Source organism: Narcine bancroftii, chromosome 3, assembly GCF_036971445.1.
Source record: "Narcine bancroftii isolate sNarBan1 chromosome 3, sNarBan1.hap1, whole genome shotgun sequence".
Lineage (NCBI taxonomy): Eukaryota > Metazoa > Chordata > Chondrichthyes > Torpediniformes > Narcinidae > Narcine > Narcine bancroftii.
In genome coordinates, this window is record NC_091471.1 from 162,669,341 (window position 1) to 162,685,298 (window position 15,958).

Sequence of the window (15,958 nt, forward strand, 5' to 3'; positions counted from 1 at the left end):
AAATAAAAGGCTCACCAGCCCGGAAACACACAGGAGATTGCAGATGCTGATCTCTGAAGTTTAACACAATCTGCAGGGTGTGTCGAGCAGCATCAGTGGGGGAAAAAGGGTCACTGTTTCGGGCTGAAACCCTTCATCAAGGTTTGATCTTGTATTTCTGCTCAAAATTTCTCCCACTGATGCTGTTTGTCACATTGAATTCCTCCATCAGATTGTGTTTAGTCTCACCAGCCTAATTGTTTTTAAGTTTGCTGTGTTACATTCCTTTCTTAATGCTGATAGTTTTGCTGAGCTATAATGAATGGACGAGTTTATTATCATACACATAGTACTGTGCACAGGTGCAATAAAAGCTGCAGCTTCCTATTCACAAGAGTTTAACTATATTTAACACAGAATGAGGAGTAAAATAAAAGATAATAAATATTAAAGGAAGAGAAAATAAAACTAATAGTAAATGATAAATATTTTCAGTTCGATGATGGTGAAAAAAAAAACTGTTTGGAATAAATAAACAGGTTGACACGAGGGTAGATATTCACCTCACATGCTCAATGTTGTGGTGTTTGTGCACTAAACACAGTTTCAATGCAAATACATTTGGATCCATTGTTCTGGTTTACACCATGGAATGATAACTTTGTCTCTCCTCCCTAGATCCTGCCTTCTTTGCTGAGTATTTTCTGCATTTTTTAATACTAGCAGTATTGGTATATACCTCAGTAATTAGGGATAGATAATAAATACTGACATTCCCAATGAAGGCCATATACTGCAAAAGGAGTAAGAAAAATGGACAGATGCATAGATAGGATGGGTTTAGAGCCGATATTTTCAAACATTTTCTTTCCACTCACATACCAGCTTAAGTATGCCCTATGCCAAAGTTGCTCTGTGATTAGTAAGGGATTGCTTAATTATCTGAGTGGAAAAAAAACCCCACTGTTTTAATCGTACCTAATTGACTTGTTATGTACACGGTTTCATAACTCCAAAGGAAATGGGCCACTGACAATTTTTCTCAAGCAAAATATTTCAATAACAATTGGGTCTAGAATAGTGATTCTCAGCCTTCCCTTCCCACTCACATATCACCTTAAGCAATCCCTTACTAATCACAGAGCACCAATGGCATAGGGATTACTTAAAGTGGGATGTGAGTGGAAAGAAAAAGTTTGAAAACCACTGGTTTAGAGGGATATGGGACCAATGTGGTTGGGACATTTTGGTTGGCATGGGCAAGTTAGGCCGATGAGTCTGTTTCAATTCTGTATGACTTTATGACCAAATAAATAAGAAGAAGAGCTGGCACAGGTATGTTGGACTGAATGATCTCCACTGATGTTGTTTGAATATATTTACTACATGGCTGTAAGACACAGATTATTTTAAAAATACTGTATATACTGTACAGTACTGAATAGTACTGTAATAGTTGACCTCCCCCATGTGTAAATGTTGACCCCCAACCCCTACTTCTGGCCCCACCCGCCTGCTCATCCGAGCTCCCAATGCCCTGTTGTGAACCCTCACCTCGGCCGCCCACCCATCTGAGCTCCTGATGCCCCAACCATCACCCTGACAGCTCGCCCATTGGAGGTCCCGATATCTTGATCGCGGATCTTCACTTGGCCACCCACCCACCATAGTTCCTGATGTCCCAGATGTGGATCCTTGCCCTGGCTGTCTGCCCACCAGAGCTCTCAACCTCCGGAAGTCCCAATGCTCCAACTGTGGACCCTTGCCCCAGTTGCCTGCCAATCAGTGCTCCCGACAGCCTGGCTACAGACTCTCTCCTAGGCTCCAGTCCCCTGTCTATCATAGCTGCTAATGCCCTGGCTATAGGTTCTCTCCTAGGACCCAGCCGCTACCTATCCAAACTCCTGATGCCTTAAATGCAGGCCTACCACCTGGTCCCATCCATCTGAGCTCCTGATGCCTTGAACAATGCAGGTACTAACTGTGGACAAAATGATGACACATGTAAAAATCAACCCCTGGCCCCCCTCCCCCACCAAATTGGAACCAAAATTTTGGTCCAAAATTCTCGACTATTACACAAGTATATACCGTATTTATTTGACTGTAAACTATTCCAAAATTACTTGATTGGCCAGAGGATACTTTAAAGTAGTTTTCACTCTTCACAAGATTATGCAAAACTTAAAAATAATTGTAATTTCTGTTTGTAAAGACTGCTTTTGTTGTTTTTAATCATAGTTTTTGAAGTTTCCAATGGATTACAGTAATTTCACACGGAATGAGAAAAATGAACAGATGGATTAATTTTAAAAATTATGCTTCAATCGCATTAAACAATCTAGATTTCTATCCCTGTCTGGGAGTCTGATTCATTCCCTGAATGTTATGGAACTGCTTGCCCAACTATAAGATGAGGCCTGAAGTTAACAGGTGTTAACATAAGTTTTAATGAAGAATTTGATTTAATAATTCACCTGCTATGATTTCTAAAACTGAGCAATTGGTGTTGAAAAAAATCAGTTACTTTTCAGTACTTTTCTTTCTCATTAGCTCACTGCAGGTTTAGCCTTTCTCCACTCTGTGTTAGATCACCTAAACCACAAGAACACTTATGTCGGGCTGTGGTCCATTGATGACAACTCAGTGTTCACCATCATCATAGCAGCAAACATTATGAACAAACTAAAGGACTGTCTATCCTTCTCCCACTGGATCCTGGACTTTCTCATCAGCCAACCTCAATTGATGCAGATCGGCAACACCACCACCTCTTTGCTGACCGTCAACTCAGGGCACCCCAAGGCCTTGTGGTTAGTCCTCTCTTCTATTCCTGGTACACTCATGACTGCATAGTTAGGGAGTGCTCCAACACCACAAAAATAGGACTGTCTGCACTATTGTAACACCATTTTTTTTGCACTTGGATAACTATGAATATTTACAATGTACAGATGTGATAAACAATTTACTTGCTTTAGCTTTCTAGATTAATAAAACACACAAATTGTAACACATCAGAGAAACATGAGGAAAAAAATAATAAATATTCACAAAGGGACTCATAAATAATAAGTATTCACATTTGGGCAAGTTTCTCTACTTGCCTAGAGTCAGGAGAGAGAGAGAGAGAGAGGAAGGAACATTTTTCTTTGATTGTCTGTTGATGGAACAGCATTAGAGGTCAATTTCACAATTGTTTATGCAGGATTGTAGGTAACGGATGAGGACATACAGGTTTGATAGTTCCACTGTTCTCATCTTGTATGTTGAGTTGAAACAATCAGACTTGTGGATGGTGCACTTGAGGAATGAACTGCTGAAGGAAGGTGCGTGCAGAGGTAGATACATTTAAAGACATTTGGACAAGGATGTGGATAAGAAAAGTTTGGAGGAAATAAGCAAATGGAACCAGGTCAGACAGTTAACTTGATCAGCGTGAACAAGTAGGGTCTGTTTCCAGAGCTCCACGACTCTGTATAATAGAAGAGAATATAAGTGTATTTATGTGACAATAAATTATCTTGTTCTGTGTTTGAGTGAATATTAAATTACAACTGTCAGGAGTTAATTTAGATTATCTAAATATTATTTACTTTGCAGACTAGAGAGAGAGAAAGAGAGAGAGAGAGAGAGTGAGAGAGAGAGAAACCTCAGTAATGCAATGCTTTTGATTCTTTTCATTCTAATTTTTGTCAGCTATTCATAGATTCCTTTTATTATCAAATTATTTAATTTACCCCTGCAAGGGGTCACAAACCTTCAACTATGATTGTGAACAGATAAGAATGAATGAATGATGTTTGAAAGGTTAAATGGAAGGAATCACAATTAAATAAAGTATTCACACAGTGAACTGTGCTTTAGGGAACTAAAATATCATGGGTCATAAACACATTTCTGTTCATGCACATTATTGAGGAACCGGGTGGGGGGGGGGGGAGGAGGGAATAATTGGTTTATTGCTTGGAGTGCAGGAGGATGGGGGGTGATCTCATTGAGGTGTAAAAAATCATGAAAGGAATAGATGATGAACGCACGAAGTCTTTTGCCCAGAGGAGGTGAATCGGTAACCAGAGGACAGGTTTAAGGTGAGGAGGGAAAGATTTACCAGGAAACCTGAAGAGTAATATTTTTACACAGAGGATGGTGAGCTTATAGAACAGGCGGCCATAGGAGATGTTTTTTTAAAAAAATATTTTATTTATAGATTTAAAGCCACAATAAATTTGTTCATTTTACAAGTATATAATTCAAATTCCAATATATTTGGCAAATAAAAAAGAGAGAAAAAAAGATAGGAATATAGATCTACCTAGAGTGTTCCCCCCCCTTTCCTACATCCCATACTAATCTCCTACTGAAAGAAAGAAATAAAGGGACCAGAGTTCTTCAACAGGAGTTTTATAACTATAATATTTCATAATATTGTATATATACCATAGGAGATGGTTGAGGCAAGTAATATTGCAATATTTAAGAAAACCATTGGACAAATTCATGGATAGGATGGGTTTAGGGCAAAGGTCAAATGCATACAGTTGGGAGTGGAGTGGGTGGGATATTTTTGATGATGTGGGCTAATTGGGCTGAATGGCCTGTTTCCAATTCTATGACACTGTGACTTACAAACTCTAACTATAAACTTGTCTGGCATCACCATTGAACTATAAATTTTCCCTTGCATTATCGACCACTGAGAATATTTATTTATCTCTCCTTTTATATTTATTATCTCTTTTTCTGTCTTGGCTTATGATGGTATTTTTAATGGATACAATTGTAGGTGGTGTACCTTCTGTACTGGTTTGGTTGCAGCAAGTAAGAATTTTGGTGCATCTGTACATTGACCTTATGGATAGGACAATAAACTCTCATAACTCATTCTACACTGTGGGAACCCATTCACCACAAGGCAAGGCAAGCTGATAATCAACTTCTCAGCAACAATTGGATGGGCAACAAATATTGGCCTGATGTCAATGCTTGCATTGCAAAAACATATTTAAAAATAGTGAATTGAACCCCCTCCCCTCCCCTGAGAACCCTACAATGGGCATCTCATCATCAGTCTTACTTCTCAACTCTTCCTAGTTTTAAAGAACATTCAATATGTTCTATCAGATTTCTTCCACACTGAAGCATTGTCAATGCGCTACCTCACCCCAGAACCCAGACCCTTCACTCTAAACTCTGAAGAGCAAATGTCCCCAAAGCACAGCCAAACCATATACCCCACCACCACCACCACCACCTATTGATTCTGATGACCAGATACCTACCAAATTGTAGACCTTGTTCTCCATCCCACTGTGTAGAAACGGCTTTAAAATGGTAAAGGATAATAATTAAACGTGTAAAGAAATGTTTATAAAAATAATGATTTTTCATTCAAGATTTGTATAATAATCAGCATTCAATGGACAAGTCTTCAAATAGCAACATAAATCCAAAAAAATTAAAATTACTGGTATTACAAATAATTTTGCCACATTGATATGGAATAGCACAGCTCTCTGTTTCAGTGTGATCTGGGCCTCAGGAGTTTGGCCACTATTGTGGGACAGCCTTTAGAAATTCCTGTGTCAACATTTTGAGTGGAAGTGTCACACTGCCTGTTGATACTATCCCACAGCTCCACAATGTTCCAGGCATGGCATACTCTTAAATTCATAATGAACTCCCATCAGTTAGTAAATGCTTCTTTTCTGAACCTCTTTCAACTTAATGAGATATATTGATCCAACTTGAAAACTTTTGTATAAAGATACTTAATATTAAATATACTACAGCCAAAGCTTACTTGACAGATGAAGCTTAATCAATTATGCTGGTTAACCCCATGTAGTTACCTCACCCAGCTCCCATCCCTCACCCAATCACTGCCCCTCAGTCAGTGTGATCCCTTCTCTGAAATCTAGGGAACTTGAGCAAGCCTGTTAGCAAAATGCTGGATGACCAAACTTTTGTACAGTTTTATTTAGCTTCTTGAACTTCTCTTTTGAAATGATGTCCCATTGATCTTTGGAAATGTGCTACCACTATTGTATCACATTATTAGTATTCTTGAGCAGAGAGAAAATTCCAGCCATGTCATATTCAAGGGTTAGTCTTCCCTTTCTGAACACTAATCCAGTGATCTCCCTTTCTCTTCTCTCATTTATTGACATCCGGTTCCCCATTTGGAAGAGGGTCTGTCTTTTTTATTCAGACCATCAACCTAGTTTTTTGCTATTTCCGATGAAGGATTTTGGCCCGAAATGTTGCCTGTCTGTTGCCTTCCAATGGATGCCTTTTGTTCCGCTGAATTCCTCGAGCAATGTGCGGTGTTTCAGTTTTCCTGCATCAACAGACTTCTTGTTTCCCCCGCACCCCCCCCCCCCCACCCCGCAACATAAAACAGCAGAGAAGGTGTATTTGCATTTGCAGTGTCTGCACAATTTTCCAAGAACTTTCCTGTGGTCAGCCACCAATTCTCACACTGACCCTGTCTGTCCATGGCCTCAAGTAATGCCAGGTCCTAGGCCTCATGTTGACTTCTCCAATTTCTGGTAACCGCCTTCCCCCGTTTCCTTTCCCTTTTTTCTTCCCCCCCCTTAACTTTCCCTTATCTCTTCTCTTTCCCATCGCCCTATTTTTGTTCCTCCAACTCCCCTTCCTTTCCTTTCTCCTATCAAAGAGCATCTTTCTCACCCATCTGTCCCCTCCCTCATCAACTCCCAAAACCTTTCCTTTCTTCCAACCCCCACCTTCTTATTTGGGCATTTGTCCAATGCCAGAATCGCATTTGAGGGGCCCAAGCCTGAAAGGTTGACTGCCTATTGTTTCCACGGATGCTACATGACCTGCTGAGTTACTCCAGCACTTCTGTGTAATGAATAATTCTCCAGTTACATTGGTGAAATGTTTGTCAATTTACCATGCTGTAATTTGGGTAATTCTTCTCAGAATAAGATGAATTTTAAAACTATCCTCTTCAGAACCCCTCTTCTCAGCTGACTCTGTCACCCCTTCCAGCTCTTTGAGAATTCAATGCAGCACCAATGTCATCCTTCGGTATGTCCCTCCTTTGTTGCCCACACACGATGACTGTGCCTTCAGCTGTCAAGGCCCTCTCCCAGAATACTGATTGATCATTTCTCTCCATGGATGCTGCCTGACCCACTGAGTCCCTCCTGTTTCTCTTTATTCACTCAAGGTTCCAACATCTGCACTTTCTGTACCCTCTGGAGAGCTCCATCCTTGAACCCCTGCCTTTGAGATGTTCCTTAAAGTCTATCGCTTGATTCAAAGGCATGATCATCTACCCTCTAGTGACTTGGTGACTTGATAATATAATTTAAACCAACCATTCTCAACAGGGGCCATAAACCTCACCCCCCACACCCCTCCACCAGCCATGGACTGAAATGATAAAATGTTCTTTATGTAGTCAGTAGAACAGAGGTATAGAGGAAACCAACTAAACTTGACTGCTTCACAGGGAAGACGGCCCATAAACTTTGAGAAGAATCTTAAGGGGGCCATAGCCAAAAGAAAGATTGAGATTTGCTGATTTAGACATACAGGCCTTTCATGCTCACGAGCATTCCCCCACCCCTCCCACAAATACACCAACTAACCTACAATTCCCATACATTTTGAAGCATGGGAGGAACCTCCTTATAGACAGTGCCAGTTTCGGACCCGGGTACCTGGGTCTATAATAGTGTTGCACCAACAACTACTCTAATGTCTCTCTCCAATATGATGTACCTTGCGTGGATTTGCTAATTTAAGAGGATCGTTTTGAATCAATTTTTTGATACTGTTGCTGTTTTGATGACCTGGTAACAAAGAATGTGAATATGGATCCATTAGATGGAGGGTAATCAATAGTCAGTAGCTAAGTTAATAATGGACACATGATATATGGACTGTATGTTGGAAGAAATAGAAACACAGTAGGTCAAAAGTCACTTGGACCTGCTCTACCATTCAATAAGTTCACGATTTATCTCTTATCTTAAGAATAACTTCCTTTACTAAGCCTACAACCACATCTAAACATCTAATGACATCTCTCTTATACTTAGCAACTAACCTCTACAGCTCTCTTGGTTTGAGAACTCCAAGGTTCGGGGTGAAGAAATTTTTCCTCATCACTGTCCTGAATGGATTGTTCCCTTACCCTGGTTTTATACAGCCAAGCCATGAGAAGTATCTAACCCATCAAATCTTGAAAGAACTTTCCCAGGGTATGAAAGTCTAAAGCTAGAGGCAACAACTGAAGGGGGAGAGGGGAAAGATTTAAAAGGGACCCAAGTAGCAATTTTTGACACACGGATCGTGGTGGCTAAATGGAATGAGCTGCCATAGGAAGGGGTAGAGGTGGGTACAATCACAATATTTAAAAAATATCTAGAGAGGTGTATGGATAGGAAAGGATATGCAGGCAAATGGAACTATCTCAGATAGGCAACCTGGTCAGGATGGATGAGTTGGACCGAAGGGCATGTTTCAATTCTCAATGAAATCACCTCACATTCTTCTGAACCCCAGAGATAATAATCACACTCTATGTAATCTCACGCCACAAAACAATCCATTCCTCCCACAGGTGTGATCACACAGCCCTGCTTGTAGCCTTGTCTCTAGCATACTGAGAGTGAAACTGCATATAACCTTCATTTTCTTGTGCACAAGATGTAGGTTTAGGCAGCTGGTTGTTGAATACACTGCATGGGGATGGACTGCTATTAGTCATCGGAGGTGTAAAATGGCGACAGCTGAAGAGATTTACCTCCTTGGATGGGACGCGGGATCCCTTTCGTCTGTTCCACCAGTTCTCCATGATGGCGATGAGGCAGGCTAGGATTATCCCAGCAGCCAGAATACAGAAGACACCAGCGAAGCTCGCCAGGTCAAGGGCACTGCCTTTCTGATGAGCTGTGGAAGGGGAAGAGATGTCACACTGGGCTGTCTTCGGCCACCACTTGTGCTTCAGGATGTCCAGATCTCCATGCTGTAGAAGCTCCAGAATCCTAAGGTGAAAGAACAAAGTTAAACATCATAAATGTTCCTTAGACTTCTGAAAACAATTGAAGGCCACCAAACATCCCAGGGATTTTGTCGGCACAGCATGGACACACACACACACACACACACACACACACACACACATATATATATATATATATATATATATAAAATCAGTGTTTTATATATATATATATAAGAGTGTCGTAACACTCTTCAATTAAAGCCCAATCCTCTGCATCGGAAGTCAAGGAATTGCAACTGAATCATAGATGTCACCTTTGTGTGGAATTTATGGAACAAGCTACCAGAGGAATTGGAAGAGGTGTGCACAATTATGACAGTTAAAAGATATTTAGATGGGTATAGGGATAGGGAATGTTACTGAGGGATGTGGACCAAAGGCAGGCAATTGGCACAAGCTCAGGTGGACAACTTGGTCCACTGCTCCTGTTTCTTGACATCTCACTCACAGGACAATCTGCTCCTCCAAAGCAGTCATACTTACATCCCTGATCATGGTCTTGCCTCCGGCCTATTGAATGAAGCTGCATATGTGGACATGTGCAGGTGTGCTTATGTATGCATGTCTGCATCTTTTTGCATTTATGTATGTCCATTCATCTCTGTGTGTGAGTGTGCCTGAGTATGTGTTCAGCATCTGTGAGTATGTGTGTGTAGGAGTATATTTGAGTGTGCTTTGAAGGTCTGGGTGTGCCTATGTAGGGTGCAGTCTGTGTGTGCATATGTGTTGTTATGTGTCTGTATGTGTGTTGGGGTGGGGATATGTGTGTCCTCAAATGTGAGCATGTGTATGCATGCAGCATGTAATAATTACATATTTTTCAGAATTATCTTCATTAAATAATAATGAGCACTCAGCTTTGTGGCAATCTCAGGACGAAAACTTTACTGGGCTCCCAAACTGCAATGTGACTGATCTCCACATGGGGACAGGCTATACACAGGAAGCAAGATCTGGAACAAGGCCCATGCTCCTGAATTTTTAGCATGAATGAAAGCGCATTTCAGAAAAGGCCATAAGACTTTCATAAAAAGATGAATAAACTGCAAGTTCCTAGAAGGATAGAAGAGTTGGTCATAATTGCATGATTTTCCCATGATATAATTCCTTAACCCACCTGGCATGATGCCATGAGTTTGTAACTCGCTTTGCTGAAGGCCTTTTGGATATATGTGTAATTCTGCTTTTTATTCTGTGAATTTGTAAATTTTGGATTCAGCTAGTGCTTCGCCCCAAACTCCAGCAGATGTCTAGGATGTCATCGGATATATGAAGTCATAAAATACTCTATTATACCTCCACAGGTGCCCCGTGGAAAATATAATGACTGCTTCATGGGCTGGTTTGGAAACTCAGGTGCCTAGGAATACTGGCTGAAAAAAGTGGAAAGCCTAGTCAAATCCACCATGGGCACTGACCTTCTGTACACTGCAGACATTTATGTGAGGCACTGCTTAAAGAAGGCAGCAAACATCATAAGCGATTCCCCCCCCCACACCCCCCCCCCCACCATCACCCTGGTCACAACCTCTTCTCATTGTTACCTTTGGGCAGAAGGTACAGAAGCCTGAAGTCGAGCTCCTCTACGTTCAGGAACAGTTTCTTCCAACAGCTATCAGGTTCTTGAACCTCCCTGAACTACCTAAACCCTAACCATAAACTACTCCAGGATCACCAATAGATCTGTCTGCACTTCTTTCTTGCACTACCTGAAACTATGATTATTTATTTATCAATCCTTTTACATTTATTATCTCTTTTCTGTCTTGGCATAATTGCTGGTACATCTTAGGTACCTGTGTGGCTGCATCAAGTAAAAAAATGTCTGTGTACATTGTTCTTGTGTAAATGACAACAAACTCTCATCATCACCAGCATCTCTTCGATTGCTCCCCCATCCAGTCAGAAGGGTTGAGGTCTGCCCATCTTATGTCTCCAATTCCCACTAGCTCCCCTCCGCCTCTATGGGACAGGATCACCTGGCCACCCAGTATTACAGCTGTTAAAGACAATTGAGTTTTGTAGGGACAGTGTATAGAATAACAATTCCTCAATCAGAATGGAAGTGAGGAAGAATTTCTTCTCAGGTGGCCTTTGAATCTTGGAGAGTTACAGTGTGAGATCAGGCTCTTCGCTCCATCGAGCCCTCTGGGGGTTGAAAAGGAGAGACTCAAGAGATAATAGCAAATTGGGAAATCGAGTTCAACTGTTGAAGGGGAATTGAGCTCGGGTAACCCAAACATCACTATAAAATTGAGGGACAGTGTAGCAGAGTGTACATTGAGGGAAGAGTTGTCATCAGAGTGGACTGAGCAGAGTGGAAAAGCTTGGCTTAAGGGGCTTCGTCGAATGAGGGCTGAGATGGTGGTACAGGAGTTGATGTAAGAAAGGGCCACCCTATTCGAGGAACAAAATGGATTCAGCCGGTAGGCACAGGAGAGGGCAGGTTTTAGATGCAGTATCATATTTCTTTTCCTCTAGTCATAGATAGACAGTGGGAATTGCAACCAGGGTAGTGAAATGCTCCTCTTGCAGAATGTGGGTCGTCAGGGAAGTCAGCAGTATCCTGGACAACTTCATCTGTGAGAAGTGCATCCAGCTGCAGCCCCTCACAAACTGAGTTACGGAATTGGAGCTGGAGTTGGATAAATTCCAGATCATTTGGGAGGCAGAGGGGGTGATAGGCAGGAGTTACAGGGATGATATCACATCTAGGAGGTAGGAGGAGGGTTTTGAATACTGTTTGTGGGGATGACCTACAAGGGACAAGCCACGGCGATCAGAGCTCTGGCATGGAGTCTGGTCCTGTGGCTAAGAAGGGGAGGGAGGAGAAGAGGCAAGTTGTAGAGATAGGGGATTCTATAGTTATGGGCATAGATAAGAGGTTCTGTGGAAGGGATTGAGAAATCTGGATGGTAAGTTGCCTCCCTGGTGCCAGGGTCCAAGATATGTCATTTTTAGGAGGGAGGGTGAGCAGCCAGATGTCACGGTCCATGTAGGGACCAATGATGTGGGTAGGAAGGGTGATGAGGTCCTGCAAGGAGAGTTCAGGGAGTCATGTGCTAGGTTGAAGGACAGGACCTCCAAGGTTGTAGAGGATAATACAGATTAACCCATGGCTAAAGACATGGTGCAGGAGGGAGGGCTTCAGGTTTCTGGATCATTGAGCTCTCTTCCAGGGAAGGTGGGACCTGTTCTGACAGGATAGTTTGCATTTGAACTGGAAGGGATTAATATCCTTGCGGGAAGGTTTGCTAGGGCTGCTCCTGGGGGTTTAAAATGGATTTTTAGGGGGAGGTAAACCAGGGTGGCAGCACAGATGGAGCAGAGGAGGAAGGAAACGATGATGTGAAAATTGCATCTAACATTAGAAGTCAACAGGTTGTACATGATGGAAATGCTCTTAGGTATATCTATTTCAATGCAAGGAAAATTGTAGGAAAGGCAGATGAGCTTAGAGCATGTGGAATTATGACATTGTGGCCATTAGTGAAACTTGGTTGAAGGAGGGGCAGGACTGGTTTGAAATGTTTTGAAAGGCTGGTGATGAAGCAGATCAGTTCCTGTCTGGTTGGTGACATGGATCCATTCCAGTTTGCCCATCATAGGAACAGGTCTGTGGTGGATGCCATCTCACTGGCCCTACACAAAGTGCTGGAGCACCTGGACAGCAAAGATGCATATATCAGGATGTTCTTCATTGACTAGATTTTGACATTTAACACCATCATCCCCCCAAAACTGATCAGCAGGCTCCAAGACACTCCACTGTGTAATTGAATCCTGGATTTCCTCACCTCCAGTCCACAATCAGTGAAGATTGGTAAGAACATCTCTTCCACAGTCTCCATCAGTACCGGAGAACCACAGGGCTGCATTCTTAGCCCCCTGTTCTACTCACTTAACATCTACAACTGTGTAGCTCAGTTCAGTAACACCATCTATATAACTTGCTGATGATACCACGGTTGTGGGTTGTATAAAGGAAGTGGATGAGTTGGCATACAGGATGGAGATTGAAAATATGGCTGAATGGTACACCATCAACAACAACTTTGTATTCAATGTCACCAAAATTAAGGAGCTGATTGTTGACTTCAGGAAAGGAAAGCCAGAGGTATCATTGGGGGTTCAGAGATGGAGAGGATGGGAAAATTTAGGTTCTTGGGAGTCACTATGTCACAGGATCTTTCTTGGACCCAACCCACCAATGGCATTGTGAAGAAAGCATGTCAGTGTCTCTACTTCCTCAGGAGTTTACGGAGGTTTAGTATGACATCAGAAATTCTGGCAAATTCCTACAGACGTGTGGAGGAAAGTGTAATGACTAGCTGCATCATGGTCTGGTATGGGAATACCAATAACTCTGAGTGTAAAGCCCTCCATAAGGTAGTGGGGACACAGCCCCAGACATCTCCTGCAAAACCCTCACCACTATTGAGTATATCTATAGGGAATGCTGCCGTCGGAGGGCAGCAGCGATCATCAAAGGTCCACACCACCCAGTGGAGAGGTGTAGGTGCAACAAGACTTTCACCACCAGGTTCAAGAACAGCTGCTATCCCTCCACCATTAGAATCCTCAATGATAAAGTCAATCAATGATTCATTTAGGACTCTCACTTGTGCACTTTATTGATTATCTTTGTTCTCATGTATTGCACAATCAGTTGGTTTAGATTATCTTTTATTTGTTTATGCAGTGTACAGTTTATTTTTTGCACTACCAATTAATGGTAATTCTGCTGTGCCCGCAGGAAAAAGGTTGTATGTGATATTATGTATGTACTCTGGCAATAAATCTGAAATCTCAACTGGCAGCTCAATGTTCTGGGCTTCCGTTGCTTCAGACATGATAGAATGAGGGGAGGGGGGTTGAAAGAGGAAGGAGAGGCATTGGTCGTCAGTGAAAATATCACAGTTGTGCTCAGGCAGGAGAGCCCACAGGGCTCAACCGCTGAGGTTATATGGATGGAGCTGAGGAACGGAAAAGATATGACATCACTCATTGTGTTGTATTATATACTGCCTAATAGTCAATGAGAATTGGAGGAGCAAATCTGTAGAAAGAAAGCAGACAACTGCAGGAAACATAAGGTTGAGATAGCAGGAGATTTTAACTTTCTGCATATTGACTAGGACTCCCAAACTGTAAAAGGGGTGGATGGCTTAGGGTTTATCAAATGTGTTCAGGAAGGTTTTCTAAACCTATATATAGAGATACCAACTAAAGAATGCAATGCTGGATATCCTATTAGGGAATGAGACAGGACAGGTGAAATAAGTATGTGTAGGGGAACATTTTGGGTCCAGTGATCATAATGCCATTAGTTAGGTTAATTATTGAGAAGGATGAGATTATAAATTTGAAAAAGGCCAATTTTGAGGAAATGAGAAAGGATACAGAATGCATGGATTGGGTGGGATAAATTGTTTTCAGGCAAGGATGTGTGACATAAGTGGAAGAACTTCAAGGGTGAAATTTTGAGAGTAGAGTTTAATGTTCCTGTCTAGATTAAAGGTAAAGTTAGCGGGCATAGGGAACGTTGGTTTTTGAGGAATATTGGGGATGTGGTTCAGAAGAAGAGTGAGGTGTATAACAGATATAGACAACATTGAGCAAATGAGGTATGTTAGGAGTATAAAAAATGCAAGAAAAACTAAGAAACCAATAAAGCTAAAAGAAGACACGAGGTTGCTTTGGCAGACAATGTGAAGGAAAATCCTAAGGATTTCTACTGGCATATTAAGAGCAAAAGGATAGTAAGGGACAAAATTGGTCACCTTGAAGATCAGAGTGGTTGTCTATGTATGGAGCCAAAAGAGATGGGGAAGATCTTAAATGTATTTTTTTCATCAGTATTCACTCAGGAAACTTGCATAGAGTTGAGGGAAGTAAAGAAAACAAGGAGTGAGGAGGAAGTGCTTGCTGTCTTAAAGCAAATAAGGGTGGATAAAGTGCCAAGGCCTGACAAGATATTCCTTCAGACCTTGAGGGAAGCTAGTGTAGAAATTACAAGGGCTCTGGCAGAAATATTTAAATGTCCTTAGCCACAAGTGTGGTGCTGGGGGATTGGTGGGTAGCTCGCAAAAAATGCTGCTCAATTAATTCTGGAAATTATAGGCCGGTGAGCCTGATGTCAGTAGAAGGTCAATTATTGGAAGGTGTTCTAAGAGATTGGATATACACGTATTTGCATAGCCAGGGAATGATTAGTGATAGTCAACATTGGTTTGTGCATGGTAGGTTGTGTTCAATCAATCTTTTCTTTGAGGAGGTTACCACAAAAGTTGATGAAGGAAAGGCTGTGGATGCTGTCTACATGGTCTATAGTGAGGCCTTTAATAAGGTTCCACATTGGAAGTTAGTCATGACAGTTCAGACGGTTGTTATTCAGGGTGAAGTAGTGATGTGGATTTGACAATGTTTGGATGGGAGAAGCAAGAGGGTACTGGTGGATGATTGCTGCTCAGACTGGAGGTCTGTGACTGTGGTTGCCTCAGGGATCAGTGCTGGGACCATTGTTGTTTGCCATCTATATCAATGATCTGGATGTTAATGTAGTAAACTGGCTCAACAAGATTGCAGACAATACTAAGATTGGAGGTGTTGTGGATGGTGAAGGAGGTTTTCAAAGCTTGCAGATTGATCTGGACCAGCTGGAAAAATGGGCTGAAAAAAGGCAAGTGGCATTTAATGCAGACAAGTTTGAGGTGTTGCATTTTGGAAGGACAAAACTAATAAAGAACATACATGGTAAATGGTAGGGAACTGAGGAGTGTGGTAGAACAGAGGGATCTGGGAATACAGATACATAATTCCCTGAAAGTGGCATCATAGGTGGTGTTGGAATCTAGGGGTTAAAACAGTATGAAATAAATGATTAATCAATAAGTTTATTTGGACTGCATGAGTCAGGGAAAGAGGAATGTGGCT

The 15,958-nt window shown here is 41.8% G+C and overlaps 1 protein-coding gene across 1 annotated transcript in view; it reads right to left on the reverse strand.

Annotated features, from left to right (window-relative positions):
• The window catches only part of grid2 (glutamate receptor, ionotropic, delta 2), a 411,443-nt gene that overhangs the window by 8,730 nt on the left and 386,755 nt on the right, over positions 1–15,958 (reverse strand). Inside the window, exon 14 of the mRNA XM_069923112.1 lies at positions 8,762–9,002. Within this exon, the coding sequence (XP_069779213.1) occupies positions 8,762–9,002 (241 nt within the window). The remainder of the gene's footprint in view (positions 1–8,761; positions 9,003–15,958) is intronic.